The sequence below is a fragment of the Pelodiscus sinensis genome, chromosome 6 (genome assembly GCF_049634645.1).
Source record: "Pelodiscus sinensis isolate JC-2024 chromosome 6, ASM4963464v1, whole genome shotgun sequence".
NCBI lineage: Eukaryota > Metazoa > Chordata > Testudines > Trionychidae > Pelodiscus > Pelodiscus sinensis.
Window position 1 is genome coordinate 37451042 of NC_134716.1, and position 27791 is coordinate 37478832.

General features: G+C 44.0%; 1 protein-coding gene across 2 annotated transcripts; it reads left to right on the forward strand.

Moving 5' to 3' along the window:
• Positions 1–1061: 1061 nt before the first annotated feature.
• Positions 1062–27445, forward strand: PSAT1 (phosphoserine aminotransferase 1). 2 transcript variants are annotated; one of them, XM_014573324.3, is made up of 10 exons: positions 1094–1218; positions 1625–1727; positions 3786–3846; positions 7054–7123; positions 8311–8516; positions 10098–10270; positions 12884–13053; positions 19890–20018; positions 23888–24025; positions 24697–27445. In XM_014573324.3, the coding sequence occupies exons 4-10, from the start codon at positions 7056–7058 to the stop codon at positions 24800–24802; spliced, it is 990 nt and encodes a 329-aa protein (XP_014428810.1). In that variant the 5' UTR covers positions 1094–1218; positions 1625–1727; positions 3786–3846; positions 7054–7055; the 3' UTR covers positions 24803–27445. The 2 variants fall into 2 exon arrangements, with proteins under 2 accessions (XP_006122537.1, XP_014428810.1); XM_006122475.4 differs by lacking the exon at positions 1625–1727 and having other exon boundaries at positions 1062–1218.
• Positions 27446–27791: the final 346 nt, after the last annotated feature.

The window sequence follows — 27791 nt, forward strand, 5'->3', positions numbered from 1 at the left end:
GCTTTTGGAAAAAAAACCACAGCTGCCATTATGTTAATGAAGCATGGGAAATTCAAATCCCAGCTTCATTTACAATTTTGATATGTCTAATTTACATCCCCTTATCGAAAAAGGGATGTAGTTTAGATGTACCCTTACAAACTACATTTGTTAGTTCCGCAATTTCACATTTGAGTTCTTTCAGAACTCTTGGGTGAATGTCGTGATCTTGAGCCAGAAGTATGCAAATGAGGCTAAGTGTGGAATAGTGCTGAGCCTCATTTGCATATCGAATGAGCTGCCATTTTGTGGAAGAGGCTCTTGCGCCAGAAGGAGCTGTCTACACTGCCCCTTCTTGCGCAAGAAAAACCCTCTTGTGCAATGCCGTTATTCCTGAAAATAATCAGCGTAACGGCATTGCGCAAGAGGGTTTTTCCACGCTTCGCCTCATTTGCATACTTCTGGCACAAGATCGCACCAGTGTAGACATAGCCTTGGAGACTGGCAGCTGGATTATATGGACCACAGCCCTGATTTAGTATGTCAATTCCTATCATCAGGTCCTTGGTTATTTAGTTCCATTTTGGGACTTACTAATAAATCCAATTGATCACCATTGTTCAAATGAATCTTTAATAAAAAGAGGGCCTTTTAACAAACGGTTGTTAAAAATGCCTTGTTTTGTGAATAGTTGGTAATTGGACGCATGGGGGAAGTTCAGCCTAGGGGACAGAGAGGATGATTGTGAAATTGCAGGGCATGATGCTGAGTCTCATCTCGGATCTCTCCTGTAGCCCTGCGTTTGGACACTTTCTCTCCACCTTACCATAGAAAGCGGGAGCGGCAGGGGAGCGCCGAGCGAGGCTAGGGCTAGCACTGACTCGCAGAGCTTCGTCCCGGGCATTCTCCTCACCCCGAGTTTATTGCAATCTCTGCACAACTTTGCATGGGGGGGAGAAAGCGGGCGGGACGATCACGCTGCGGGCTCGTGGCCGCTCGGCCAATGACCGCGCGCCTCGCAGCACAGCGACCAATCAGAACGCGGGTATAAACAGACTCGTGCGACAGGGACCAATAGGGAGCCAGGCCGCTGAGTGTGAGTATTGCCCGGTGCTCGAGTCCGCGAGGGACGCAGCGCTGGACCAGGGCAGCAGGAGCAGCGCGAGGCATCGCTCAGCCATGGACGCTGCGAGGCAGGTGGTTAACTTCAGCGCCGGGCCCGCAAAGCTGCCGCGCTCTGTGAGTACCCGGGATGTGCTGCAGCTCGGCGCGGGGGCGCTGGCAGAGGCAATAAGGTGGCTCCAGGCACCAGCAGGTCCCCCGGGAATGGAACGGATGCGGGGGCAGGGGGCGCGCTCGGGCTTGCTGCGAGGGGATCGGTGTGACCCGTGGCTGTGAGGGGTCCGACTCCTGTTTGAAAGCAGCGATCGTTCTCCTGAAGCTCAGACTGTGGTTACGGGAGAGCTCCCCTCTCAGGATGCTGGCTCCAGTGCCTACGGTTTATGCAATTCCTGCATTGCAGGTGACTTGTTTTCCTGCTCGCCCAAACCAAGTGGGTATCCACTAGCCCTCTCTCCTTGCCTGCATGCATGTCATCGATGATTAATTTTGTTCTAAGGTGAGAAACGCAGTACCTTGCTTTCAGGCACGACGCTTTGGTCAGTTTTTGTGGCATATTGCTGTTTGGAGAAATGGGCAGATTCCCATTTGGCTGTCGTCATTGCAGATCTGCAGATTTGTGAATAAATGTAAGATGTAAAAACAACAACTCCTCTGTACTACTAACATATCAGCAAGTTTGCTTTCTAGAAATACATCTTAACTGCTGGGAAAAATAAATGGTCAAAGTAATCCAGTTCTAACTGCAAAATCTGATAATTTTGTAAGTAATTGTTGGATACACCACTTTCAGTGTGGAAGATAAATATTTGCAGATACTTAAGTTTCACTACAGCAGATTAATGCTCAAGATACATAAATGAGCACACTTGAATCAGTTTTATATGAGTGACATGATATCTAAAATATAGACACAACCCTTTGGAAAGTTGCATCAGCAGCTATCAGTTATCCAGTTACATCTGGGAGGAGGAGTGGTTTATGCTAAACTTAAAGCTTTCAGTTTTCCACACAATGGTTATGTAGTGTCAGCATTTTTGTCTTCAAGCGTTCTGTGTCTGGATTTGTTCTAATACATTCTTGTTATGTAGCTGCTGTTCTTTCTCAATGTCAGTTGTCTATGGAACAGCGTTTAATGGAATTTCTGGAAATGTTTTGTAGTATATTACATACAAAACAAGCTTATCTATTGTACAGCATTTGGACAGTTCAGGAAAGCACTCCCTCATTAATGTTACTCTGTCTAATCCTACAGTTATTTAACTGCTAAGTATGAGTAGTCATGTGAAGTATATGGAATTATTTATGTGACTCTTTTGTGAGCGAGGGGGAGAGGATCAGGCACTACAATTTGTTAGTTTGGTTTTGCCCCCACTGGTTTGAAAATTGCAATGGACTGTTTCACTTTACTTTCAGTAGAGCCTACTCCTGCTTTTGTGGCATTCCCTAACTCCCATTGAAATAAGGGAATGCCAGGAGTACGCTGTTGACTTTTGCAGATTTGTTTTAAGATGGTGAGGAGGGGGGAAAAGAGAAGCATATTCTTTTTGAAAAGTAATCTTCTCCTCCCTCTTCTCTTTTTAATACAAATACTCCTGAAATAATGTTACTAATACATGAATAGCGTTTTAATTGAATTCTTAACAGATCTTTTATCTTGCTTGTCTTTTGATCATTTTTCCCTCCTGAGCAATCTAAATGTGCTGTCCCCTGGTCCAAAGTTCAGTCTGCAGATGTCAAAAGTGACACTCTCTTCCAGATAAGCCAGTTGGTGACAACCTGATACCATTAAAAGATCATCCAGATTTCTTATTGAGAAGGCAGTCTGCTTAATTTGTACAATTCTCTAGTCTAGAGCATGTTTCCTTGGCAAATACATAATTAGTGTGCTTATATTTGCCAAGGTGAGCTCTTTGTGGAGTTCTTCACTCCTTTAACTTTCTTTGGGGAGGGACAGAATTTTTTGTGAGTTAAGAATTATTCTTCAGCTGCAGGCAGCATGGTTTAATGATTAGACCCTAAGTGTAGCTCACTGGTGAGAATATGCTGGGGCATCAAGTCTTTTAGGCCTGAACTTTTAAAAGTAACCTGTGGTGTGGAGTTGGGGCGGAGGGGAGAGGAGATAAGAGGGGGAAGAAACTTATTTTATTTTTGGGTGCCCAACTTGAGACACCTTAAAGAAATTTGTGGTCCAAAAAGCAAGCCTTTTGAAGTTGCCTTTGCATCAGTGACTCAGAATTCAAAAGTTTGCTTCTGTCCATAACTGTCAGAACCTTAGTTTCCCCATCTGTAGAATGTAAATAATACCAGTTTGCTCTTATAAAGCATTTGGACATCCTCGAACAGGAGCTAATATATGCTCCAAGTGTGTTTTTTATTAAATCATCATTAGAGCTGGAAAGGTCTAGTAAAACCATGCACGTACCATAATAGTCTGGACACTGAATCATAGAATTATGACAGTAGATGAAGAATACTCACAGTGGGGTCATGATTGATTTGATTATCCCATCATATGATAAACCCTTAACTAATAGATAAGGTGAAGTTATAGTAGTATCTGAACTTTCAGTAATTTTATAATGAACTGAGAAATGTCACATTGCCTCAGTATGCAGTAGTTGGGATATTTATGCTCCAGCATTGACACATTCAGTAGTGCCAAATTGATTGTTTTGTTTTGTTAGGTTTTGCTGCAAGCACAGAAAGAATTGGTGAACTATAAAGGACTTGGTATTAGTGTTCTTGGTAAGACTTTTTTAAAAATTCTGTTTGTTTTATTGATTTTAGAAGTTTAGCTTGATCGAAATGTGTAGCTCAAAAGTTCTTATACTTATTTCATAATCTAAGTGTCCCATTTCCTTTTAAAATTTCATATCCTTTTAATTTTTAGAAGGACCTTTGAGTCCTGAGGATCTGCTTATACAGGCAGTCCCCGGGTTACGTACAAGATAGGGACTGTAGGTTTGTTCTTAAGTTGAATCTGTATGTAAGTCGGAACTGGCGTCCAGATTCAGCCACTGCTGAAACTGACTGCCAGTTCTGACTTACATACAGAATCAACTTAAGAACCCCAAGCGTCCCCAAGTCAGCTGCTGCTGAAACTGATCAGCAGCTGATTCCAGGAAGCCCGGGGCAGAGCAACTCTGCCTCGGGCTTCCTGTAGTCAGCGCTGGTCAGTTTCAGCAGTGGCTAAATCAGGACGCCTGGGGCAGAGCAGCTGGGGTGCTGCTGGGTTGCTCCAGTAGCGCCGCTCCTCGGAACTACTGGACCAACCCAGCAGCACCCCATCTGCTCTGCCCCAGGTGTCCTGATTCAGCCGCTGCTGAAACTGACCAGCAGTGGCTGAATCAGGACCAGAGCAGCTGGGGTACTCCTGGGTTGGACCAGTAGCGCCCAGAGCGGCGCTGCGGGACCAACCGGCAGCACCCCAGCTGCTCTGCCACAGGCGTCTGGAGAAAAGCCTAGTCTGCTGGGGGGGAGGGGGGCCCGTACTAGCTGCGCACTCCCCCACCCCAGCAGACCAGGAAGACACGGGCGGCGGACCGAGACGCACCGCGGTCCCGCCGCCTGGGTCCTCCGCGGCTTTGCTCCCAGTCTCCCTGGTCTGCTGGAGACGAGCAGACCAGGGAGACGGGGAGCAAAGCCTCTGAGGACGCCGGCAGCGGGACAGCCGCGGGGCGTCTGGGCTGCCTCGCTGCCGGCTTCACCCGCGGCTTTGCAAAGTCTCGGGGAAGCCGGCAGCGGAGCAGCCCAGGCACGCCTGGGGTGCCCCGCTGCCCGAGCCCCCCCCCCCGGCTTTGCAAAGCCATGGGGAAGCCGGCAGCGGAGCAGTCCAGGGCGCCTGGGCTGCCTCGCTGCCGGCTTCCCCGCGGCTTTGCAAAGCCGGTGGGGGGGGGGGCGGGGGGGGGCTCGGGCAGCCCAGGCGCCCCTGGGCTGCCCGAGCCCCTCCGCGGCTTTGCTCTGCGTCTTCCTGGTCTGCAGACCAGGGAGACGCAGAGAAAGCCCCAGAGTATACGGGCGGCAGGACCGCGAGGTCCCGCAGTCCATGTACTCTGGGGCAGCCCCGTTCGTATCTGCGGATCCGACGTAAGTCGGATCCGCGTAAGTCGGGGACTGCCTGTATATTGTTTTCCTCTCTACGCTAATCATCCAGAAGAAGGCTATGGAGTGACATATGGACAGATTTTTTTTATATTTTATTGAACCTACACTGAGGCCCAGAAGCAAGGAACTCAGCCAGTCATAGCTAGCATTTCTGGATCTTTGTGAGATGTTTGTTCATTAAATTTGACAATGGAGAAGAAATGTCTTTTTAGTACCCCTGTATTATATTTGTATATATTGTAGAAGCCTCCCAAATTTACATGATGCTGAGTTTGTTCCCACTTAAGAAGGAAACGTGTCATCCCATTTGCTGTCTTTTGTGCCATATGCATGGCTGTTCAATTTTCAGAGCCCAAGCTTGCAAAACAAAGTTATTCAGTGCACGTTATTTTAAGGACCTTAGTAGTCTTGCTTGATAGGATCAGGGCCATATTTTGTAATAAGTCATGAACTTCAACATATATGTGGTGAGTGAAGTTCTGATAATGAGAATTAATATGAATGATTCTTTGCTCTTCAACAGGATTATGGAACAAAGAAGCCCCTTAAAACTATGCTTTGGTTACAGAGCAGCTCTATACAGGCAGTCCCCGACTTACGTGGATCCAACTTATGTCGGATCCGCACTTACGAACGGGGCTTTCTCGAACCAGAGCTCGAAGGCAGCGGTCAGCCACCTCGACCTCCGGGGCGAGAAAAGCTGCTCCCGGTGCCCCTGGTCTGCTGGGGACCGTCTCCAGCAGACCAGGGGCACCGGTAGCAAAGCCGCAGTGGCGGCAGTCCCGTGCCAGAGCAAAGCCTCAGAGGCAGGCACCCCGCCGCTGCGGCTTTGCTCCCCGTGTCCCTGGTCTGCTGGGGGGGGGGGGCGCAGCTAGTGTGCCCCCCCCCAGCAGACCAGGCTTTTGTTGTGGACCCTGGGGCAGAGCAACTGGGGCACTGCTGGTTGGGCACTACTGGACCAACCCGGCAGCACCCCAGCTGCTCTGCCCCAGGCGTCCTGATTCAGCCACTGCTGGTCAGTTTCAGCAGCGGCTGAATCAGGACGCCTGGGGCAGAGCAGCTGGGTTGCTGCTGGCGCAACCCAGCAGCACCCCAGCTGCTCTGCCACAGGCGTCCCCAAGTCAGCCGTTGCTGAAACTGACCAGCCCGAGGCACAGTTGCTCTGCCCCGGGCTTCCTGGAATCAGCGGCTGATCAGTTTCAGCAGCAGCTGACTTGGGGTTCTTAAGTTGAATCTGTATGTAAGTCAGAACTGGCGATCAGTTTCAGCAGCGGCTGAATCTGGACACCAGTTCCGACTTACATACAGATTCAACTTAAGAACAAACCTACAGTCCCTATCTTGTACGTAACCCGGGGACTGCCTGTACTGAGAATAATAAGGGAAAACTATACTTGAATTGTTTCCAAAAACACAATTAAAAGGGAGGGTGTTAGAGAACGGACCAGTAAGTCTGGAGATCTCGGTTTTAATTCATTCTGCGACTGCTTTGAGGTTTTGCACAATTCACTGGGCCAGATTTCAAACTTTGATGGCTAGCTCCACAATTAGCTATCTTAAAAATTTTCCCTGAACTTCAGAGATGTAGCGCACCCACGTATGAGATGGAAATTAACTGATGCCTGTCACATCTAAAAGTCAGGTCCCTTATTCGGCTAAACTTCTGTGTTTGAAAAATCAGGGGATAATACATACAAGGTTTTTTAGTGGGAACTATATGTGAACAAAGTATTAAATATTAAGTATTGTAGTTTACATCGGGGATAGCTGGCTTATAAATGTTTTAGAAACTCAGTTTGTGTGTTATGGTTTTATTTCACATTATCTCTTTTTTTTTCTACCCCACAGAAATGAGCCATAGAACATCTGATTTCTTAAAAATTATAAACTCAGCTGAAACTCTCTTGCGTGAATTGCTGTAAGTTTTTAAAAACTAAACTCTTAATATGAAGGGATTTCACATAAAAGCACCATTTTTCAGATATTATAGTGACATAAACTGACATTCCATTTGCTAGTTTTGTTTTATCATAGTATGTAGGTTAAACTTTCCATATTTTTTTAATAAAATCTGATTTAACTCAAAATAGCATGTTTTAAAAACTTATGTCTCTAATGATTATAGATTTCATAAAGGACAGCGACCATGGTATATTGGGAGAAATTTGTTCATTCACAGAAACTGCATGTTCAAATTAACTGTGTAATGCACAAAAGCAAGAGTGCAGATACCTGCATTCATAGATTGACTGGAAACTTGGGTGTATCTTAAGATGATTAAGCGAGAACTTTCTGTCTACTTGTGATGCTTATCTTTCTGATACTAAAACGAATGTGTGTATTTGTATAACTTATAGGAATTTATTTAAATCTTTTGTTATAATATCTCTTCATATAAAGGGTTTTTTTAAAATTGTACACCTAAAATTCAAATGGAATTGCACAGTTAATTTGAACATGCAATTTCTGTGACTGAATGAACAAATAATCAATTTACATGCATCTGGCAGTTTGTGCATGCAAATCGGACACAATTGCATGTACAAGTGTTTCAATTGTATTCTTAAACTTGAACTCCACTTTTTAAATTAGTTTAATTGTACAGTTATCAGAAATCTGTCTTGACAGTAGTCTAGTCTGTAAATCTTTGCCTTCATGAGTCTATTCTTTTTTATCCAAACAGATTACTTGCATTGTCAGAAACATATCTTACAAGAAATGAAAAAGTATGGGTTTTTTTCTTTGAGACTAATGATAAACAAAGCCATTCATGAACACTAATTCTATTGTAGTACATATATCCCATCTTACTTACTGTTTGTGCATGTTACAATAGAATTAGTACTAGTGAAAGGCCTTGCTTATTGTTAGTCTTACAGAAAATCTTCCTTATTTCTGACAGTCTTAAAATCTTTTATATTGACCATTGAAATGGCTCCTAATGACTAGATCAGACTAATATGAAGCTAAATTAACTTTTTGCTCTTTAAAATGACTCTACCTAGAGCTGATAAATCTTTCACAAGACTTTTGTGGTAAGAGTGTCCTGAATCCTGAGCATAGTTTTGTTTGAAATAAAAAACCATATTTCCTTCTTTTACACAGAAATATACCAGAAAACTACAAAGTCATTTTCCTCCAAGGGGGTGGGTCTGGCCAGTTTAGTGCTATCCCACTTAACCTTATTGGACTAAAAGAAAGAAGATGTGCAGATTATGTGGTTACTGGAGCATGGTCAGCAAAAGCAGCTAAGGAAGCAGAGAAGTATGCCAAAGTGAACATTGTTCATCCTAAACTTGGAAGTTACACAAGTAAGTTGATGTTTAGCTTGTTGCATATCAAAATACAGTAAAACTCCGATGGTCTGGCATCTGATGGTCCGGTACTCCTGATGGTCCGGCACCATCAGGAACCTGGAAGTGCTCCGGGCAGCCGGATCATTGGAGCTGCTCTGCCCCCAGGTTCCCCAATTCAGCCGCTGCTAAAACTGACCAGCTGCTGAATCGAGGAAGCTGGGGGCAGAGCAGCTGGGGTGCTGCCAGGTTGGTCCCATAGTGCTGCCCTCGGGGCTGTGGAACCCAACCCGGCAGCACCTCAGCTGTCCCCGATTCAGCTGCTGCTGAAACTGACCAGCGGCTGACTCCAGGAAGCCCGAGGCAGAGCTGCTCTGCCCTGGGCTTCCTGGAGTCAGCCCCTGATCAGTTTCAGCAGCGGCTGACATGGGGACACCTGGGACAGAGCAGCTGAGGTGCTGCCAGGTTGGTCCAGTAGCGCCGAGGAGCGGCGCTGCGGGACCAACCCGGCAGCACCCCAGCTGCTCTGCCCCAGGCGTCCCCAAGAGCAGCTGGGGTGCTGCCGGGTTGGTCTCGCCGCGCCAAGGGTTGGCGCCACCGGACCAACCCGGCAGCACCCCAGCTGCTCTGTTGCAGGCATCCCGATTCAGCCGCTGCTGAAACTCACCAGCAGCGGCTGAATCAGGGACACCTGGGGCAGAGCTGGACTATCGGAAGGGGGGGCCATGAGGGGTCTGGGGTGGCATCTCCCCCACCCCACCCCAGACTCCTCATAGCCCCCCCTTCTGATAGTCCGGCAAATCTGATAATCCAGCACCCCCGGGGTCCTAAAGGTGCCGAATTATCGGAAGTTTACTGTATTGTCTTTTCTCACATCTAACAAGATTTCAAGTAGCACTAGCAGAACAATTCTGCCACATTTGAATCATTTCAGAAAGGTTGTCAGATTATTGAATAGAACCAGTTAAATAGTGGAGTGCCCATCCTTTTTGAGTTGCCAGCTGCCATTAGGCTGTTCAGCATACTCCTTTGAGGAAGGAATAGAAGCCCCATCACTGCAGGACTTTTAAAACTAGACTGAGCTTAACTAACAACTGTATGGTGGGGAACAATCCTGTCTTTGACAGGGAGATGGGCTGGTTAATTAGATCGGCCTTTAGCAATAAGTTGTGTGATTTGATGAATAATCTAAATTGGTATTTTTTCAAACTGAGGTCTGCTGGCCCCACTAACCAACTTTTCCTCCCGTCCCTCACAGTGTTTCTTGCACACTAAAAGTCCAGTGGCACAGCCGGGCCAAGGCAGGCTCCCTACATGTCCTGGCTCTGCTTCACTCCTGGAAGCAGCCAGTGCATGTCAGTGGCTCAGATGGGTACACATGTTTTAGGGCAGTAGGTTTTCTTTTGTACCTAGCCTACAGGTGAACTTGATTTGTTGCCGGTAAAAATAAATCATTACCTAGTGTACTGAAACCATTCAGTAGCAAGTTAAAGTTCAATGTCAAAGTATAGCTGCCCACCAGTAAATTTAGTGCTGATTCTAGCTGTCTTCAGTTGTAACCTTTTTTTTCTTTCTTCTTCTTCTTCTTATCTGTCTCAGAAATTCCTGACACAAGCAGCTGGAATCTTAACCAGGATGCCTCTTATGTCTATTATTGTGCTAATGAGACCGTTCATGGTGTGGAGTTTGACTTTGTACCTGATGTCAGAGGAGCAGTCTTAGTTTGTGATATGTCATCAAATTTCTTGTCCAAGCCAGTAGATGTTTCCAAGGTACAGTATCCAACACACTCACTCTACAAAGTGGATTAGACAAACTTGGATTAGATAAATCAGTGGCTGGACTGTGTTGGGCATTCTCCAGTCCCAATGAAGCTGTAGAAGTACAGGCCTCCCTTTTTTTTTTTTTTTTAAAGGTGCCATGAAGGAATTAGAAGCAAAATGTTCAGACGCGAGAGCCTAATTGGCTATCTTGTTCCCTGAGAATTGGACACATCAGATTATATTTTAGTGCTGAGTGCTTAGCACTGTACACCATACTAAAAGAGATGCAGCCATGGCCTCAAATACCTTAACCTAACAATCATCTGAGACCTTGTCTGCAATGAGTCCTTCTCTACACTCCGAGATTAAGGTGTTTTTTTTTTCCTAGCACCAGATTTTGTAATGTTGAAGGTGCATCTTTCCACTGTGCACAAGAATTCTATGTCATTCATCCCCAGTTGGGTGGCTACCTTCCACGTTGAGAACAATGCACTGTGGGTTGTTATCCCACAGTTGCTCCTGCTTCTTTGCATTCTGGTTTATGGTGCATGCTGGGATCAAAACTGTGCAGTAGGTGATTCTGGGTACATGTGGTCAGTGTCCCATAATGCATTCAACTTCTCTCTTCCTGCCTCATCCCTGCTTGAAAGCAATGGCTGTCTTTTTGCACCCTTTTCCCCATGGTTACCCATGCAACCATCCATTTGCTTCCTTTGTCTTCTGGCTTGACTGCCTCGGCTCCTTTATTTTCATGCAGTACTGCTGGGCATCCCTGGCATATCCTTTCTCCTATGTGACTCTTGCAATCTTGGCATAGATAGGTGTGTTTCCTTAGCTGGTTCATAGTTCTGTGAGAACAGATTTCTGTACCCACACAGTAGTAAGGTCCAGGATCGCCTGCATGCTCTATGCTGGTGATCATTTGCGTGCTAGGCATTCATGGTCAGGTTTACTTCTGAGGTGTGCTGCCTTCTCTGAGGTCTGCTTGCCACACTGGCCGCAAAGGAAATGAAATTCAAATTTTCCTGGGGCTTTTCAACTCTGCTGCCTTTTAGGTGCACAGGAAAATCCTGGCCAGAATGGTCACCGTGGGATGCTTTCAGAGGCCAAAAACATCGACTTTCACAGTGCTGTATCTTCATTACCCTAACGTTAACCACACAAGGTCAAATTTAGCGTTGCTCCTTGTGAAAAGCTGGAGTTCCGAAATCTGCTTTAATGATTGATGGAACGGCTTTGATGGTGTAGACTCATTGTTTAGAAAATTGACCGAATGCATGGAAGCTCAACCTAAACTCCCAGTGTATACCAGGCCTAAATTTTTCTACTGTGTTGTCTTAAGTGATGCTGAAGTGGCTCTTGAGTATTAGCTTTTTCTTCAAGTGGTTATAAGAGGGGACAAGGCATCAGAACTTCTGGATTCCACTTTTTATTCTGCCATAGACAAACTCTATGACTATAGTAAAGTCATTTTAATCTTTGTGTGAGTTTGTCTGTCAGTAAAACAGGGTTATGACACTGACCAGTGTTTAAGTGTGTTGATATTCTTTCATGAAAGGCACTATGGAAGTATGAAGTATTATTGATTTGCGTACTACTTCACTTAGGCTACGTCTAGACTACAAGCCTCTTTTGAAAGAGAGCGTCTAGACTATGAGCAGATTTTTCGAAAAAGCGAGCCGCTTTTTTGAAAGAATCTAGATGCTCTCTAGATGCTCTCTTTCGAAAATGCACATTTTGCATTCAATAGCGCCTTTTTTTGAAAGAGTATTTTTGAAAAAAGGCGTTATTCTTTGTAAAATGAGGTTTACCATGATTGAAAAAACTGCCGCGTTCTTTTGATTTATTTTTGAAAGACTGTGGCCACAGTCTAGACGCAGGTGAAGTTTTTTTTTTGAAAAAAGGCTACTTTTTTCAAAAAAAACCCTGTAGTCTAGACACATAGGCGTTTGACTTTCCATATCAAATTGTGCTGAGGAAAGGAGGGTCAAATAGTTTCTCCTTTTTTGAATTTCATCAAGTCTCCTTTCTTTTTACTACAAGTAGCCAGAGGTGCTTGGCCCTGCCATGAGTGGAGGGGACTGGACTTGATGATCTCCCAAGGGCCCTTCCAGTTCTATGATTGTATGATTTATAGGGTGTCAGTTCTAGACCACTGGGTTTGTTGAAAATGCTGCTATTTGTTATCAAGCAAATTGTTTTGGCAGTACAGACATTCAGAGACAGGCTTCTCTGTGAATAATTTCTATTTACTGGCTGCATTCTTGGTAAATATAGTGAAAGGAAAGGAGGGTCAAATAGTTTCTCCTTTTTTGAATTTCATCAAGTCTCCTTTCATTCTTCCATGCTATAGCTGCATTAGCTGAAAGAAGTTACTTAATTTTGACAGTACAGACAAATCAATATTTACATGTGTTAATCAAATGTGGAAGTGACTCCTGAAATTAAAATTGAGCCTCTCTTACCCCCAACCCTCCAAAAATGGGATATGTTTTACTAGCCATTCAGATAACACTGCAAATGTATGCATGTCTTTATAAATATCAAGCGACAGAACTTAAAATATTTAATAATCTGGAATAAGTCATTGCTTCTAAGAAAATCCTTTTCTTTCTGTTAAAGTTTGGGTTAATTTTTGCTGGTGCCCAGAAGAACGCTGGCTGTGCTGGTGTAGTTGTGGTAATAGTGCGCGAGGATTTGCTGGGATTTGCGCTCAAAGAATGCCCTATAGTATTGGACTACAAAGTGCAAGCAGGAAATGGCTCATTATATAACACTCCTCCATGCTACAGGTAACCTATTTCTCTACCAAACTACTAAGCTAGCATATGCTCCTGCTGTCAGAAAAAGTTCCAAAAATTAAACATTCATTTGCTATCAGGTCACAAATAGGCAGGAGGCAGTAAATCAAATAATTTGTCTTTGAGTGAGGGAACGACTACTGTAAGCCCCAATCCTGTGGCTTTAAATCAGGGTTGAAGGAGGGAATTGAAAGAGGTAATTACTCAGCATGTATATTTTTTTAGATAATGCCATGCAATAGTAAGTTTAAGGCCAAATTCTGGGCATACCATAAATTGAAATAAGTCCAGCAAATTCAATGATGATGTCTCAATTGATGCAAGGGATGAATTTGGTCCTCAGTCTTCAACCTCAATCAGTCTGTCCAGATTTATATATCATCAGCAGATAAACTTAAGGCCCAGATCATCCACATGGGAAGAAACCTACATAGGGAATTGATAACTCCCTGAAGTAAGTTGTATGGAGTTTCCCACAAAACCTTCCCTCAAAGACCAGGGTTTACTCTGCTTTCCCTCCACCTGCCAAAGCCGCCAGCATCTAAGACCTTAGACCATGCAGATTCCCAGCAGCAAACTGAAATCCAGAGCCATCTACACACAGACGTTTTGTCTTCATAGCACATCCAGGGTCCCCTTTCTCTGCCCATGGAATACCTCAAGCAATTAAACCCATGGAGGGGACAATGCATATCCCACCTCTAGATTGAATGTCCATCCCTTCCTAAACCTCCTTCTTCCCTTGTCTGGATGATGGGTGGGGAAAGAAGGTTAGCTATAGTGGAGGATCCCTTCAGCAAACACAGCTTTATGCCCAAAATATCCAAGCTACAAACTTCCTTTCAAAGTGCATCTTGCACATCTGAATCCCTCTATCTTCGTTGCTGGAAAATGACAATGGCAGAGACTTATTCTTTTAAATGATCTTTTTTCTAAACCATTATCTATTGCAACATCATTTACTACAATAGATTCAAAGGTGAGACAGAAGTCAAGAGTGTGAAACCTGGCGTCTTGGTGATTTTTATTTATCAGGCATCTGAGCATTTCATATTAAATTTGCACAGATTACCACTTCGAGATCAACCTGGCATCTAAAAATAAAACTGTTGGTTCTGCTTTATAATCCTCACCAGCAATTGGGATCATAGTCAGAATGTGTCTGGCAATTTTATGTATATATGAAGCACAACAGAGTACCGCTTGCTCTGCGTAGTGACACTATACTGCTAAGATTAGAGAAAACAGCCTTGCTAATGGAAGATTACAAAAGAAGGCAGGAGTGGGCCTACGTGTGTGTGTGTGTGTGTGTGTGTGTATATATATATAAAACCTTACATTGATGTCAGTGGGATTGGAAGCATTTCCTGTACAGTTGTGCAATAAAAAGGTGATTTAAAAAAATACAGCCATTGGTCTAATTCAAAACTCACTTGTTAGTTTTTTTAAAGCCTTTTTTACCCTTTTTGCTCAGTTCAGCTGCTTCCGCTGTTACCTTGTGACTCATTTTTTGCTGAAGCTCACTCACTAGGCTCTTGCCATTTTGATGCCGGACTATTGGAGTTTTACTGTATATACTAAGTTACCAGTGATGTGGGAACTATAACTTTGAATTTCCTGAATTTTGCAGGCATTAAATGAGAATTACAGTACTGATATGAAATAGGACTTATTATATTAATTAATGGATGACTAAATCTAGACATACTAATTTCAGACTTTGTGGGTCTGGAGCTGTGTACTCCAAAGTGCACTATACCCTGTAGAGCAGGGATGGGCAAAATGTATCCAGCCACCCCAAACCACTGGATCTGGCCTGCCACTGTCCTGCAGCCAAGTAGAAATTTCCCTGCCTTCTGTGCCCCCACATGCCACTCAATGTATCTGGATTTGTGGGGCATGTGCTCTTTGCGTAAAGTGGGGGTACTGAAAGCCACTGAATCAAACAGTAAATCATGTGTATAATGGAAACCACTTCAAGTCTGGGGCTGCTCTAGCACCCCTACTCCTGAAGTTGCAGCACTTGTGTGTGTGTGTGTGTGTGTGTGTGTGTTTGAGCTTTGCATGCTGCCCTCACACTCAGCACAATCTTGCAGCTCTCATTGTGCTTGTGGCGCAGGCATCCCACAAAGTATGCTCCCCGTCCCACCCAGGGCGTGAGGCGCAGAGAGCACATGGCTCCTGAAGCTGGCTGCTTTGAGGGTTCCACTGGGCTGCTGGCTGGCAGCCAGCCAGGTTAGCACCTCCTGTCCAGAGCCTGTATCTGGCACATTGGCCTCTCCTTCCCCCACCCCAACCCTCTGCTCCTCCCCTCCTGCACTGCCATTCCAGGTCACAGCCCAATCCCTCAGCACCCTAACCCCCCTCCTTTTCCCCCAAACTCCCTCCTAGATCCCACACCCCCTCCTGCACTGTAATCCCTTACCCCGAGATCCCTTCTGCACCCTTGACCACTTACAAAGTTCTTGGAGTGCTGTTCCCTCCCCCCACCCCCTTCCCTCCATCAAAAATTATTGCCTATCTCTGCTATAGAGTGTGCACATTTGGAATGGGTGGCATTGGGTCCCAAAGACTGGCCCTTCTGCTGGGTCCCTTGTGAAGTCATCTTTAAAAGTTGGACAGATTGTTCAGCAGAGGAGGGAGGGTTGACCTTGTTAATATAAAGGGCTTTGTACATCTTTCTACATATTTGCTCTCCCTGTTTCCTTAACTATGTAGCTAAGTGTTGTGCATGCTTAGTAGGCTGTTTTTACTAAGTACCCACTTATTTTCCTGCTTGCCAAATTACATATTCTGCTTTGAATACTAAGTATTTGGCCATGCTAAACTTTAAATCCAGACCATTCATGGGGGGTTTTTCACATGCAAAAGTGTTTTCATTTGAAAAACAACAACCCATCATGCCTTGGAACTCAAACAGTGTTGATTCCACATTTGAGATGCAAACAAAAATTCATTTCTGGGCTGAAAAGAATACTGAAAAATTTCAGTTGGTGATAATTGCATACAATGTTATAGTTGAAAAGTTACTTCCTGAATGTCTGTTAATAGCATCAAGTGGAGCTCCCCCATCCATAGGATGAAGCAAGGTAACCGCCCTGGGCCGTGTGCTTCAGAGGCATGTTGGGAGGGGAGCTGGTTCTGGCAGCAGGAATTGGTCCTGCTCCTCTGCTTTTGTTTTTGTCTGCAGGCTCCCTCTCACTTTCTTCTTTCCCCTCCCCTCCAAGCTCTAGCTGTTTTGCAATTTTCTGCTCTTCCCTCTGCTAGAATTGCCTGCTGGCTGCTGCAGGGTCCTAGTTCTCCACCTCACTAGTGCCATTCCAGCAGCCTGACCTGGCCTACCCCTGCCCTTCCAGACCTCTGCCTTGGAGGGATGGACCCTTGCCTTTTCCAGCAGGAAAGCACAGGTGAGTGCCAGCAGCCAGTCTTCATCAGGGCCCCTCGCCCGTAGTCCAAATCTTGTGTCCCATAGTGTGCTACACCTCCCACTTTATCTACCCTTTCTTCTCTCTCCCAGCAGGGCTGTGTGTGTGAGAAAGGTGGGTTCTTGCCACCAGGCTCCAGGCCAGAGGGCCAGCCCTTATCATCCTCCCGCCTCATGGTCCTCATCTTTTCAGATTTCAAGCAGCAGTCTCAAGCCTTGGGGTTTCCCTCCCCAGAGTACTAGGATTTAGTGACTGACAATTCTACCACCACCCACCAGGGCTAGCAAGTTACAGAAAAACAGCAGAGGGTTTCCACTAACTCCCACTTATTTTATGGCTTTAAAACTCAACCTTTCTATGTCCTCTAACTGCTTACCCTGATTGCTTGGAAATCTATCTCCTGGGGATGCAGAATAGCCCTACTGATCCACATTTGGGGTCATTTGACCAAGTGCTCCTTGAGTTACAGGATGCTCCCCCAACTTCTGCTAAACTGAAAGTGACATTCTAAGGATTTCTGGATGTTCTCAGACAAACTTCATTGAGAAAAATGGAGTGAACTCATCCCACCATCAGTAAACTAAGGATAAGTAAATCACAACCTTGTTAGACAAAAGGAGTTTAGCAATAGATGCCTGTAGGGTGCTGCAATTTGTGATTCATGGGTGATGGCATTTTGATTTTGAAGAGAATGTAATCTGTCTTGGGGAAGGGAGATTTTGGCATGTGAATGCTTCGTGGGCAGGAACCAGTATTAGGAATCTGAGGAATGGAGAAATTGGAGGAAGAGTGGTGTGGGCGGAGGGGATTTGTTGTGGGGATGGATGTTAGGGGAGGAGAAATTTGGGAGTTCAAGTGAGGAATACATTGTACCACCTGTGTTCCATGTAAGGTGAGTGCTTGGGTGGCCACCCAAGAGAAATTCCAGTATCACCCATCTGATTAGCACTGCACCTAGCGCTGGCAGCAGGTGTTTCTGCTGGTGGTGCACATGTCTCAGTGCACATAACAAAATTCACTCTGCACATGTATGGAAAAAACTAGAGGGAACACTAAGCACCACCCAGCTCTTCCACTGCATCTCTGACCCTCTGCACTTCTCATGTCTGCATGCTCTTGCTTTTCTAGACTCCCAGTGCACCCTAGCTCTGCACTCCAACACCCCTACACACCTAGCTAGCATACAATGACTGTCACTAGCAGGCACAGAGACAAATGGACAAAATCTAACTTTGGGTTAGGAGAATTCTTCCCTGAGGGAACAAGTACTGCACTTCAAGCCCTTCAGTTTCTTAAATCACTTGCCTTCCCAAACATAGCATTAGCAGACAGGATTTTGCTGACAATCCCAGTCACGGTGGCTTCTGGAGAGCGAAGTTTTTCCAAACTAAAAACTGCATATGGCCAACTACCTCTCAAGAAGCTGGGTGGACTTTCCATCGGGACGAAAGATGCATCCAACCAGGATCTGATAGCAGAATTTGCTTCAAGGAAGTCCATGAAGATAGATTTTAAAATACTGTATAAGCAGTATAACACTGATCATGATCAGTGAGGTTTTTTAATTATATGAACTTCATTACGATTATAAAAAGAACTACAAACATAATTATACAGCTGGGTGTTATCAATATTTAATCTGCAATATTTAATGTTAAGGGGGAGTGTCTCCATATAGGTGACTTGCCCCTTGCTCCGTTAGGGATGGCTCTACTTCCCACCTGGTACTTGGCCAACTTTTACTTCATGCCGATGACCCACATTGGAGGATGTTCCAGGATTCAAGGTTTAATACTGACCTAAATTTTGGCAGGATACAGATCTGTTTGGCTTGGTTTTAAAATGCCTTTTTTTGTAAGAAAACAGCAAAGCTTCTTTCCTTTCCTTCTGCCTCACCCTATTCTGTTCCAGAGTTAGCTGGCAAATAGGCAGGAAATACTAACCAAATTTGCATGAGCTACTTAGCAGAACATTGAATTAAATTAATGTAATGCTGATACTCTTAACCTCTTGGCACTAAGAGTCCTGACTTTCTGACACTAAGCTCCTCTGCTAAAATTAATAGCAAATTTGCTGGAGAAATCTTATTTTTCAGTTCCAAGGATTTATTTTCTATTTAAAGCCTCTCCAGAACCATATTTTTGATTGGCGTGGCAGAAGGATATGGAATTTTATTTCACTGACAGGTTTAAGAGCATCACTTAGAGCTTAGACCTCCAAACCTTACTTGCCTAAGTAGTCCCACAGACTTGGCTAAGTGTGGGCTATTTGTAAAATGTATCCTATGCAATCAGCCAGTGCAAAGACTATGTACCACTTAAACCTTCAAAAGCATGTTTTTGATGCATAGAACTCTGCATAGGGATAAATGACACTCTGCTGCCTTGAAGATTGCAGGCGCGGGCCCATAAAGCTGTTCTGTTAATTTATAACAGGGAGTCCATAAGCTCACTCCTTTCATGATGTGTTTGGGAAATGTTTAAAGATTTAGTATCCAAGGAGAAATTAAAGGTAGGGATGTTAAAACAACCTCCTCCTAGATCCCTATGAGAGAGATTTGAAGGGTAATGTTGTCTAAGCACTCCCTTGGAAACTGTAATGGGAGGATTAATAAAACCAAACCTGTTGGAAATGTGCCATAAAAACTTGTGAACAGTTTATGTAAAATGGTGAAGCGGTGGGAAATGCCTGACTTGAACAAGCAGAGTTTTGTAGCCAAAGCACAAAAGCAAAAGGCTTTGTGGGGGTTTTATGTAATACTGGGTAGCTGGCTTTGAAACAGCTGATCTGTAGCTGTGTGAAATTAACAGGCTCTGTGCTTAGGGTTTGAATTGGCATTAATGATTATAAAATATTTGTTACCAGGAGGATAATTGTTTAATGTGAAAAATAACTTTTTAGATGACAGTGAGGTCATGGACATTTGTTTAATGGTCATAAATATAAGACTAGATTTCTGGTATTAAGCAGGAAGGTACAATGCAAGAGCATCCACAAAGCTTTGTCAGTGTAGTGGCATGGGTCTAGAACACATTTGCTGGTCCAGTTCTGGAACTCCCTGAGACTTCTAGTAAAATTGCTTGTTGCAGTTCTGCAGTCCTTAGAGGCAAAATGTCTAAATGTGGGAGTCAGGGCCGCTGATCAGGAGGGACGGGGAAAGAGGGCAGTTGCCATCACACTTATGTCACTTATGAAGTTAAAAGCTACTTTAGTTTGGCACAAACATTTTACCTGTTTTAAAATTGCCATTATTGGAAATGTCCAGATGCCAAATGTTGTGAGCTATTAAAAACAATAATATATCTCCATTTAATTGTTGAGACATTTTTCTGAATGAAACCTGATTACTTTTTCCATTTTCGGAATATTATGACTTCATAATGTTTTCTTTTGTTTATTCAGTATCTATATCATGAGCTTAGTCCTGGAATGGATAAAGAACAATGGTGGGGCTGCAGCTATGGATAAACTGAGTTCAATCAAATCACACATGATTTATGACATTATTGACAGTTCCAGTGGATTCTATGTGTAAGTTGCAATGACTTATTGTCTTCATTTTTAATACTTGTTATATTGTGTTCACATTTTACAAATTTCAAAACCAGTGAAACTAAAACATTGCCAAATGATAAAATCATGGGCAGTGGGAGGAGAGCTAACTGATGCAAACATTACCATAAACTCCTCTTCTCTGGTGAATATTCAAGGACAAATCTGAATCTGTTGCATTGAGATGGGAAGCAATATCTTAGCCTGTACAGCTCAATATGAGTCAACAGTGTGACACTGTTGCAAACCTCATTCTGGGATGTATTAACAGGAGTCTTGTAAGCAAGACATAAGTAATTCTTTTACTCTACTCTACACTGATTAGGCCTGATCGGAGTATTGTGTCAAATTCTGGGCACCACATTTCAGGAAAGATGTGGACAAATTAAAGAAGGTCCAGAGAGGAGCAACAAAAGTGATTTAAAGGTCTAGAAAACATGAGTTGCAAGGAAAGATTGAAAGAACTGGGTTTGTTTAGTTTGGAAAAGAGAAGACCGAGAGGAGACATAACAGCTTTCAAGTATCTAAAAGGTTGTTACAAGGAGGAGGGAGAAAGGTCATTCTCCTTTACCTCTGATGATAGGACAAGAAGCAGTGGGCTTAAATTGCAGCAAGGGAGGTTTAGGTTAGACATTAGGAAAACCTTACTGTCAGGATGTGTAAGAACAGGAATAAATAGCCTAGGGAGATTGTGGAATCTCCACCATTAGAGATATTTAAGAACAGGTTAGATGAACACCTGTCTAGGATGGTTTAGATTGGGGTGAGCAATAATTTTTGGTGGGGGCCATTCCAAGATTTTGGAAAGTGGTCAAGGGCTGCACTTTCCTGTGGAGGAGATGTGGGGTCTAGGATGGAGGTTGGGTGCAGAAAGGTGCATGGGGTAAGGGACTGAGATGTAGGAGATGGTGTGAGGTCTGAGAGAGAATTTGGGTGAAGGAGGGGGTTGTGACCTGGGTCCGGGTATTGTAGTATAGGTTAAGGGAGGGTGTATGGATGCAGGAGAGGATTCTGTCCTGGGGAGGAGTGTAAGAAGGGGTACAGGGTCTGGGAGGAAGTTGTGACCTGGGGAAAGGGGGTACAGAGGGTTTGGATGGTGACCTGGAGGAGGGAATTGGGTGCAGGGGGGGCTGGGGTGCCAGAGGCAGGCTCTGGCTGGGAGGCACTTACCTAAGTGTCTCCTGCCCACCAGCCCTACAGCATCCCCAAGGCAGGCTGGGCTTCCTGCCTGCTGCAGCCTCAGATCACTTTAAACTGCAAGTTGCTCCTTCCATATAGCTCTCAGCTCCGGGAGGGGGAAGAAGCTTCACTGCTCCTGTCCCCAGGGGTGGCCCGTGGATGTAGGCAACCATGGCAGTTGCCTAGGGCGCCGCGTTTAATGTGGCGCCCAATGATGACATCATGCCATTGAGGGCTGTGGAGGCGGGGGCGCCGATCGCACATTCCGCCTAGGGTACCAGTTGCTGGCAGCTCTCCTCGAGCCACTCCTGCCTGTCCCCCACGCCAATCTTTCAGTTCCCATTGGCTAGTTTTGTCCATCCAATAAGAGCTGAAGATTGGGCTGAGGTCAGGGAGCTCACACGAAGATTCCCCCTGCCTACAGAGAAAAGAGCTGCATGGACTGCACTTTAAACTGCAGCAGCTGTGTGCCTGAGGGTCCCAGCAGGGCTATTCACAGTCCAGAACTGGTGGCTTGGTGGGCCATCTCTGGCCTCTGGACCATATTTTTCCCAGCCTTGGTTTAGATGGTGCTCAGTCCTGCCATGATTGCAGGGGACTGGATTTGATTACCCCTGGAGGTTCTTTCCAGTTCTAGGATTCATGGGCTGACCCACAAGTCCCGTGAAGGCCTCTTTCATTGTTGCACCTGAAGTGTCAGCAATAGATGTGATACATGCAGACCAATGAGATAATTATAGTCAGTAAATTACAGCCCTACAAATGATATATTACATTAACATTCTTGCATAAAGCATATCTGAGTTAAGACATTCATATCATAAACATATTTTCATAAAGCATATGGACCAAATAAAATCAAGGTAAAAGACTGAAGTGCCGCGTGGAGCCTGGGGCCAGTGGGGACTCCTGTACATTTCAAAGGTGGAACTCCTGTACATTTCAAAGGTTGCTGTGCCTCTGCCCCCTGTCACGGAACTGGAGCTTGGGGGAGCTGGCTTTTAAGCTAGCATCCCCCAGAGACAGCAAGCGGGGGAGGGGAAGAGGAAGTGACTAGTCTGACTAGTGTGTTATAGGGATGTAATCGTGTAGTCAATTAACCAATAAGCAAAAGCTTATAGGTTAATGCTATAACTACATGCATCCTCCCCTCCCCCCCCCCCCCCCCCCCCAACCTGCCAGGACATTTTTTAGAAGGCTGGCCAGCAGCTCGCCTCAGTCCTGGCTTGTGCTGCAGCTCTGCATTTAAGTAGTTCCAGCTCACACTGGGTCTGGGAGCTCAGACTTCCTCCCACCCTACCCTGGGACAGGGGCTGCTGCCATTCCACATTGCTGCCTCTCTATCAGAGGCACAAAGGGAGCTAGTTTTTAAACTGGCTCTCTTCATGGACTAGCTCCGCCTGGCACCCCACGCTGCTGCCTCTGTATCATGGAGTGGCAGGGGGCTCCTCAAGAGTGGGGCCTGAGCACACTGGTTGCTGGCTCCACTTCCAGGCATTATAGAATAGTCAACTAACTCATAAGAATTCATGAGGTTAATCGACTATTCTATTAACCGATATTTAACATCCCTAGTGTGTTGACTATCCAATAAGCTTTTGCTTATCGGATAGATAACTAGTGATTAGTTGCTTACAGCCCTAGTAGACAGGATGCAGGGGAACTGCTCCAGCCCCCACCGGTTTACCGGTCAACAATTCACATCCCTAGTGTAGATGAGGGAGAAGTTTGACCATGGTTAACTACAGTGTTTTAGCTTACCTCAGCCTAGCCCTTAAGTATGTTTTCTAGCCACCCACTTACAGTCTGACTCCATTTGTCTCACATCAAGTCACTGGACACACAACTACACTTTTCCCAGTTATGTTGCACTTGGTTGATTTGACCTGTGACTCCCCGTGTTAAACAATATCGCTCCTCTACACGACTATTGTAGGTATTCTATAGTCAGAATAGATGAGTGATCAGGAGAAATCCAAGCCTACCACCGCATATAGATCTCTTCAATTACCCAAGAGCGCGCTTGTTATTAAGGCACCCATTGCGGGCTGACTTGCTCTACTCAGATTTCTCTGTGATGTTGATGTGTCATAGAGGATGGTCTGCAGCCGATGTCAAACTCTTCTACTTAAAGTGACCATACATGTACCTAGCTTTGACTTTTTCCATGCTACTTGTGGGCCCTTCTGAATAGATTTTGAATGGGTCGGGGTCAATGTACAGTCAACACACCTTGGCCAATGAATGAATCTCACCTGTAACTGTGACCAAAGACAGGCAATGTCACATCACTGACAGCTGCCCTCTTACCAGATTTGATGATGGCCTAAGGGCTCCGCACTCTGCTGGAGAGGCTGCTGCAAATGGGCTTGAGAAATACTACACTGAAGAAGAGGAGTGGAGAATACAACAGAATATTTAATAATACTAAGGTGCTACAGGACCATTGTTTTTATTTTATTTTATTTACAGACTAACACCCCTCTGGTGTATTTCTAAAATCATCATTCAAGTCATCCATGGCTGAAATGACAGGGCAGACTGACTTGCTTGGCTAAACACATGTGATTATTCAGGCAAATACATCCATGGTAACTTCAATAGAAGGTTTTAAAAAGCACCTAGATGGAGGACAAAATGTAATAATTATATTTTTGCAAATGTTTCAGATGCCCTGTGGAGAAAAAGAGCCGAAGCAGAATGAACATTCCATTCCGCATTGGCAATGTTAATGGTGACGAAGCTTTGGAAAAGAAATTCCTTGATAAAGCTGTGGAATTGAATATGATTTCTCTGAAAGGACATCGGTAAGTACAGTCCTTGGATGAACTCATTTATTATAACCTGTTTAGGGTTACAGTGCAAAATAAGACAAAATGGTTGCCATTCTCCCCCAGTATAATATATATATAGCAGCACTGTCATCTGAGTGAGAGCATTGGGACAGGAAGTCCTGAGGGTGTAATAGGAACTACTGCTTTTTTGGGCTTGAAAGGATAGCAAAACTCCCTCCCGGGGGGGGGGAGAGGAGGGGAAGAGAAAGAGAGACAGGAAAAATGCTCCAATGTAAGCTGACATATATATAAAAACCCAGCTCTTTATAAATACATTTTCTTGAAAAATTTAGTAGTAATTGAATTGCGCTCCCCATTGTCAACTCTTTCTGGCCAAGCAAACGTTTTCATAGGTAGGGATTCCTTGGGATATGAAAAATTATTTTAGAGGTTCCTCCATGGGAAAAGGGTTGTGAATCACTGTACTAGAACAAAGGAGGACATATAAGTAGTTAAAATAGATGCTCGGTTCCCATTGACAACAAAGAAAGTTTTGTGAATATATCAAAAGGCAGAATGTCCCCTCCTGTTACCATGAATATGAATTATTACCATATACTGAGGGAAAGATAGCTGTGTGTAGTCAATGGTAAGGATATCTTTGTTGCTATGTACAACAATAACAATTTTTTGTTCTCATTCAGATCTGTGGGAGGAATCCGTGCTTCTTTGTATAATGCTGTGACAATAGAAGATGTTCAGAAGCTTGCAGCGTTCATGAGAAGTTTCATGCAGATGCATCAGTCATGAATGTTCGTGAATTAGCGCAATGCTGCACATCTCTGAAATGAAACTTAAAAAATTTGACAGTTATTATGATGCTGCATAAAATGCACAATTTTAGCAAATGAGTTTAGTTTAGTTTATATATCTATTGTTGGTAACTAAATGAGGATGAAGGGTCTAATCCTACAGTTGCTTGAGCATCCTCAGCTTCTATTTAAATTGATGGCACTCTGTACCTGACAGGATTGGTCCTTAAATTTGCAAAGCAGTTAACTTGATTTGCAAATTAACAATGGTTAGTATTGTAATATAATGTAGTTCAGATTCTGATGTTTGTTACACTGCTGCAAATCCATGGAAATCAATGTGTTACTATGGGCTTACACAGGCGTAATTGTGATTATAAGCTATCCCACTTGTATAGAGAAAAATCTTGTCATGTTTTGTTACCCTGATTTTTACAGTTACAAATAATTTTTTAAATGAATTCCTTGTTCTCACTAAATTTCAGTAGTGCTTGGTACCATGTGCTTCTATAAGAAGAACTTCAAAACTACTACGAATGTGCAGATGAGGCTAGAACTGATGGCAATTTGAGAGTACTTGGTTGGTATGTCAAATACATTCCAAGAATGCATCTCTATAGTCTCTAGGGAAACTGATGTCTGCATTTCCTGACTTCAGACCTTCCTTTTGATCGTTACTCACCAGTATGATGCTCACTGCCCTGAGGAGTCCCACTGACTTAAATGTAGTAGTAAGGATTACTGTAGTAAATGTTCATATGGTTAAGGCCTTTTATTTGTGTTGTCATGTATAGATGTACCACAATGTACATGTAGTGAAATCAATGTGTAAGATGTTTGTTTCTGCATGCGTTTTGTATTTGAAACCAGTGTAGGGTATTAATTTTGAATTTGTGTGTTTTTTTCCCCTCCCCACAAAAACTACCCTAATTTTAATTCAACCTCCTGTTAAACTGGACTCTCGATGAAATATCTGGTTACAGCAACCTTCTCCTTGCTGACTACCCCCAATCCCATCTTGCTCACTAGAAGTTCAGATCATAGCAGCTAAAATAGTTTCTCTTGCCTGCTGTTCGGATCATATCTCGTCCTTTTCTTAGTTGCTTCGTTAGCTTCCTTCATCTTCTGCATCACTTCTGCTGTCTCATCTTCCATGTGGGGTTCTGAATAGATTCAACTGGTGCACACTTTTGCTGCCCTCTTGCTTCCTTCATACTGCCAGGGAAAACTCCATTCCACCCCACCAAGCCCTTCATACTATTCCCACACTCCACATGCCTTATTCTTTGCTTTCATGGGCACCTAAAACTCTCTTTCTAACCCAGGTTTCAGGATCTTCTTTCCACACACAACTTTTCTTGAAACTCCTTTCTTCTGTATCAGAGGGGGTAGCCGTGTTAGTCTGAATCTGCAAAAGTGGTGAGGAGTCCTGTGGCACCTTATAGACTAACTGAAGTGTTAGAGCATAAGCTTTCATGGGCAAAGACCCACTTCGTCACATGCATCTTTTCACATGCATCTTGTTTAGACTGTGGTCTCATTGGGGGTAGGAAAATGTCTTTAGCTTTTATATAGTGCCAAGAGTAGTGTTGAAGCTTAAGGCTTTGCTTACACTAGGAAGGTTTGGCAGCAAAAGTGCTGTTGACATGCTAAAGTTGCCAAAAGTGAAAGAAACCCACTTCATCACATGCATCTTTTCACATGCATCTTGTTTAGACTGTGGTCTCATTGGGGGTGGGAAAATGTCTTTAGCTTTTATATAGTGCCAAGAATAGTGTTGAAGCTTAAGGCTTTGCTTGCACTAGGAAGGTTTGGCAACAAAAGTGCTGTTGACATGCTAAAGTTGCCAAAAGTGAAAGAAAACCAATCAAACCAGTTTTTCTTCTCCCAATGTTGATATTTCATGGCTACATTGGTAGCACTCTGTTGATAGAACAAAGCAATGTGGGTAAATAGCCCACAGTGTAGTGCTGTGGGAAGGCAGATCTAATCCTTGTGCTTCTTGGGATTCCCTTGTAGCATTCTGTGCTAAGGAATGTCAAAAAAGCACAGCTGTCTCTCCAGCCCTCCCTCTGTAGCAGCAGAACTGATTATTTTCTTTTTGTTCCCTAAATAGAACAGCTCACTCAGTTGTCAGATACATCCTGGAGCTTTGAAAGGGGATGGGTGCATGCCATCAGGGCAGCAGAGATCAAAAAACATTGAGCACAACCACCAGGGCAGGCATTGTAGGATACTGTCGGAAGTCAATTTCCGCAACAAAACAAACAGCAGAGTCCACAATGGCTCTTTGTCGTCAATAAAGGGAGGAGGAAACACAAAAGTCTCTTGCAGGGGTGGCCAAAACTGGGTGTCTTTCCTGAAAAAAGCTGCATTGCAGTGTAAATGCCTTCATTTTTTTGTCCCCAAAAGGCAGTTTTTGGTGACAAAATGTGCCAGTGTAGAGAAGCCCTTAATAATCACAGTGATGAACCACTTCACTCCTATGTAATTTCACTGAACTCAGTGAAGTTACATCAATGATTAATTAGATTTTGATTAAGAGGTAATGATTTTATAACCGCTGTTTTAAGAACTGATTTACGTTGCCAACTTACTGGTTTAATTTGTGGAGAAAATAAAGATAACATTGAGCGAACAACGTGTTTGTTTTCTTTTGAGATCTTTTGAGCTATTTTTTCTTCTTCGTGTGGGAATAAGAAGTAAATACCTTTTTAAAGCATTTCATTCCCAGTCCTGCTTATAGAGTAGTTTGAATCTTTCCATTCAGATTGGCATTTGCCATTGAAAGGAGCATTTGCCATGATACTCACCAAATTCAATTTCAGGCTTCCTTTTCCAAATGTCCCAGCATCATTTTCACTCTCATGCAAACTTCTTTCAATAAGAATACACTTTCCATCCCTCCCCAGTTCAGCCGCCCTTTTCTGCTAGGACTGACTTCCTTCCTGTGTCATAAAATAAACTAGTGTTGTAGGCAGCCTATC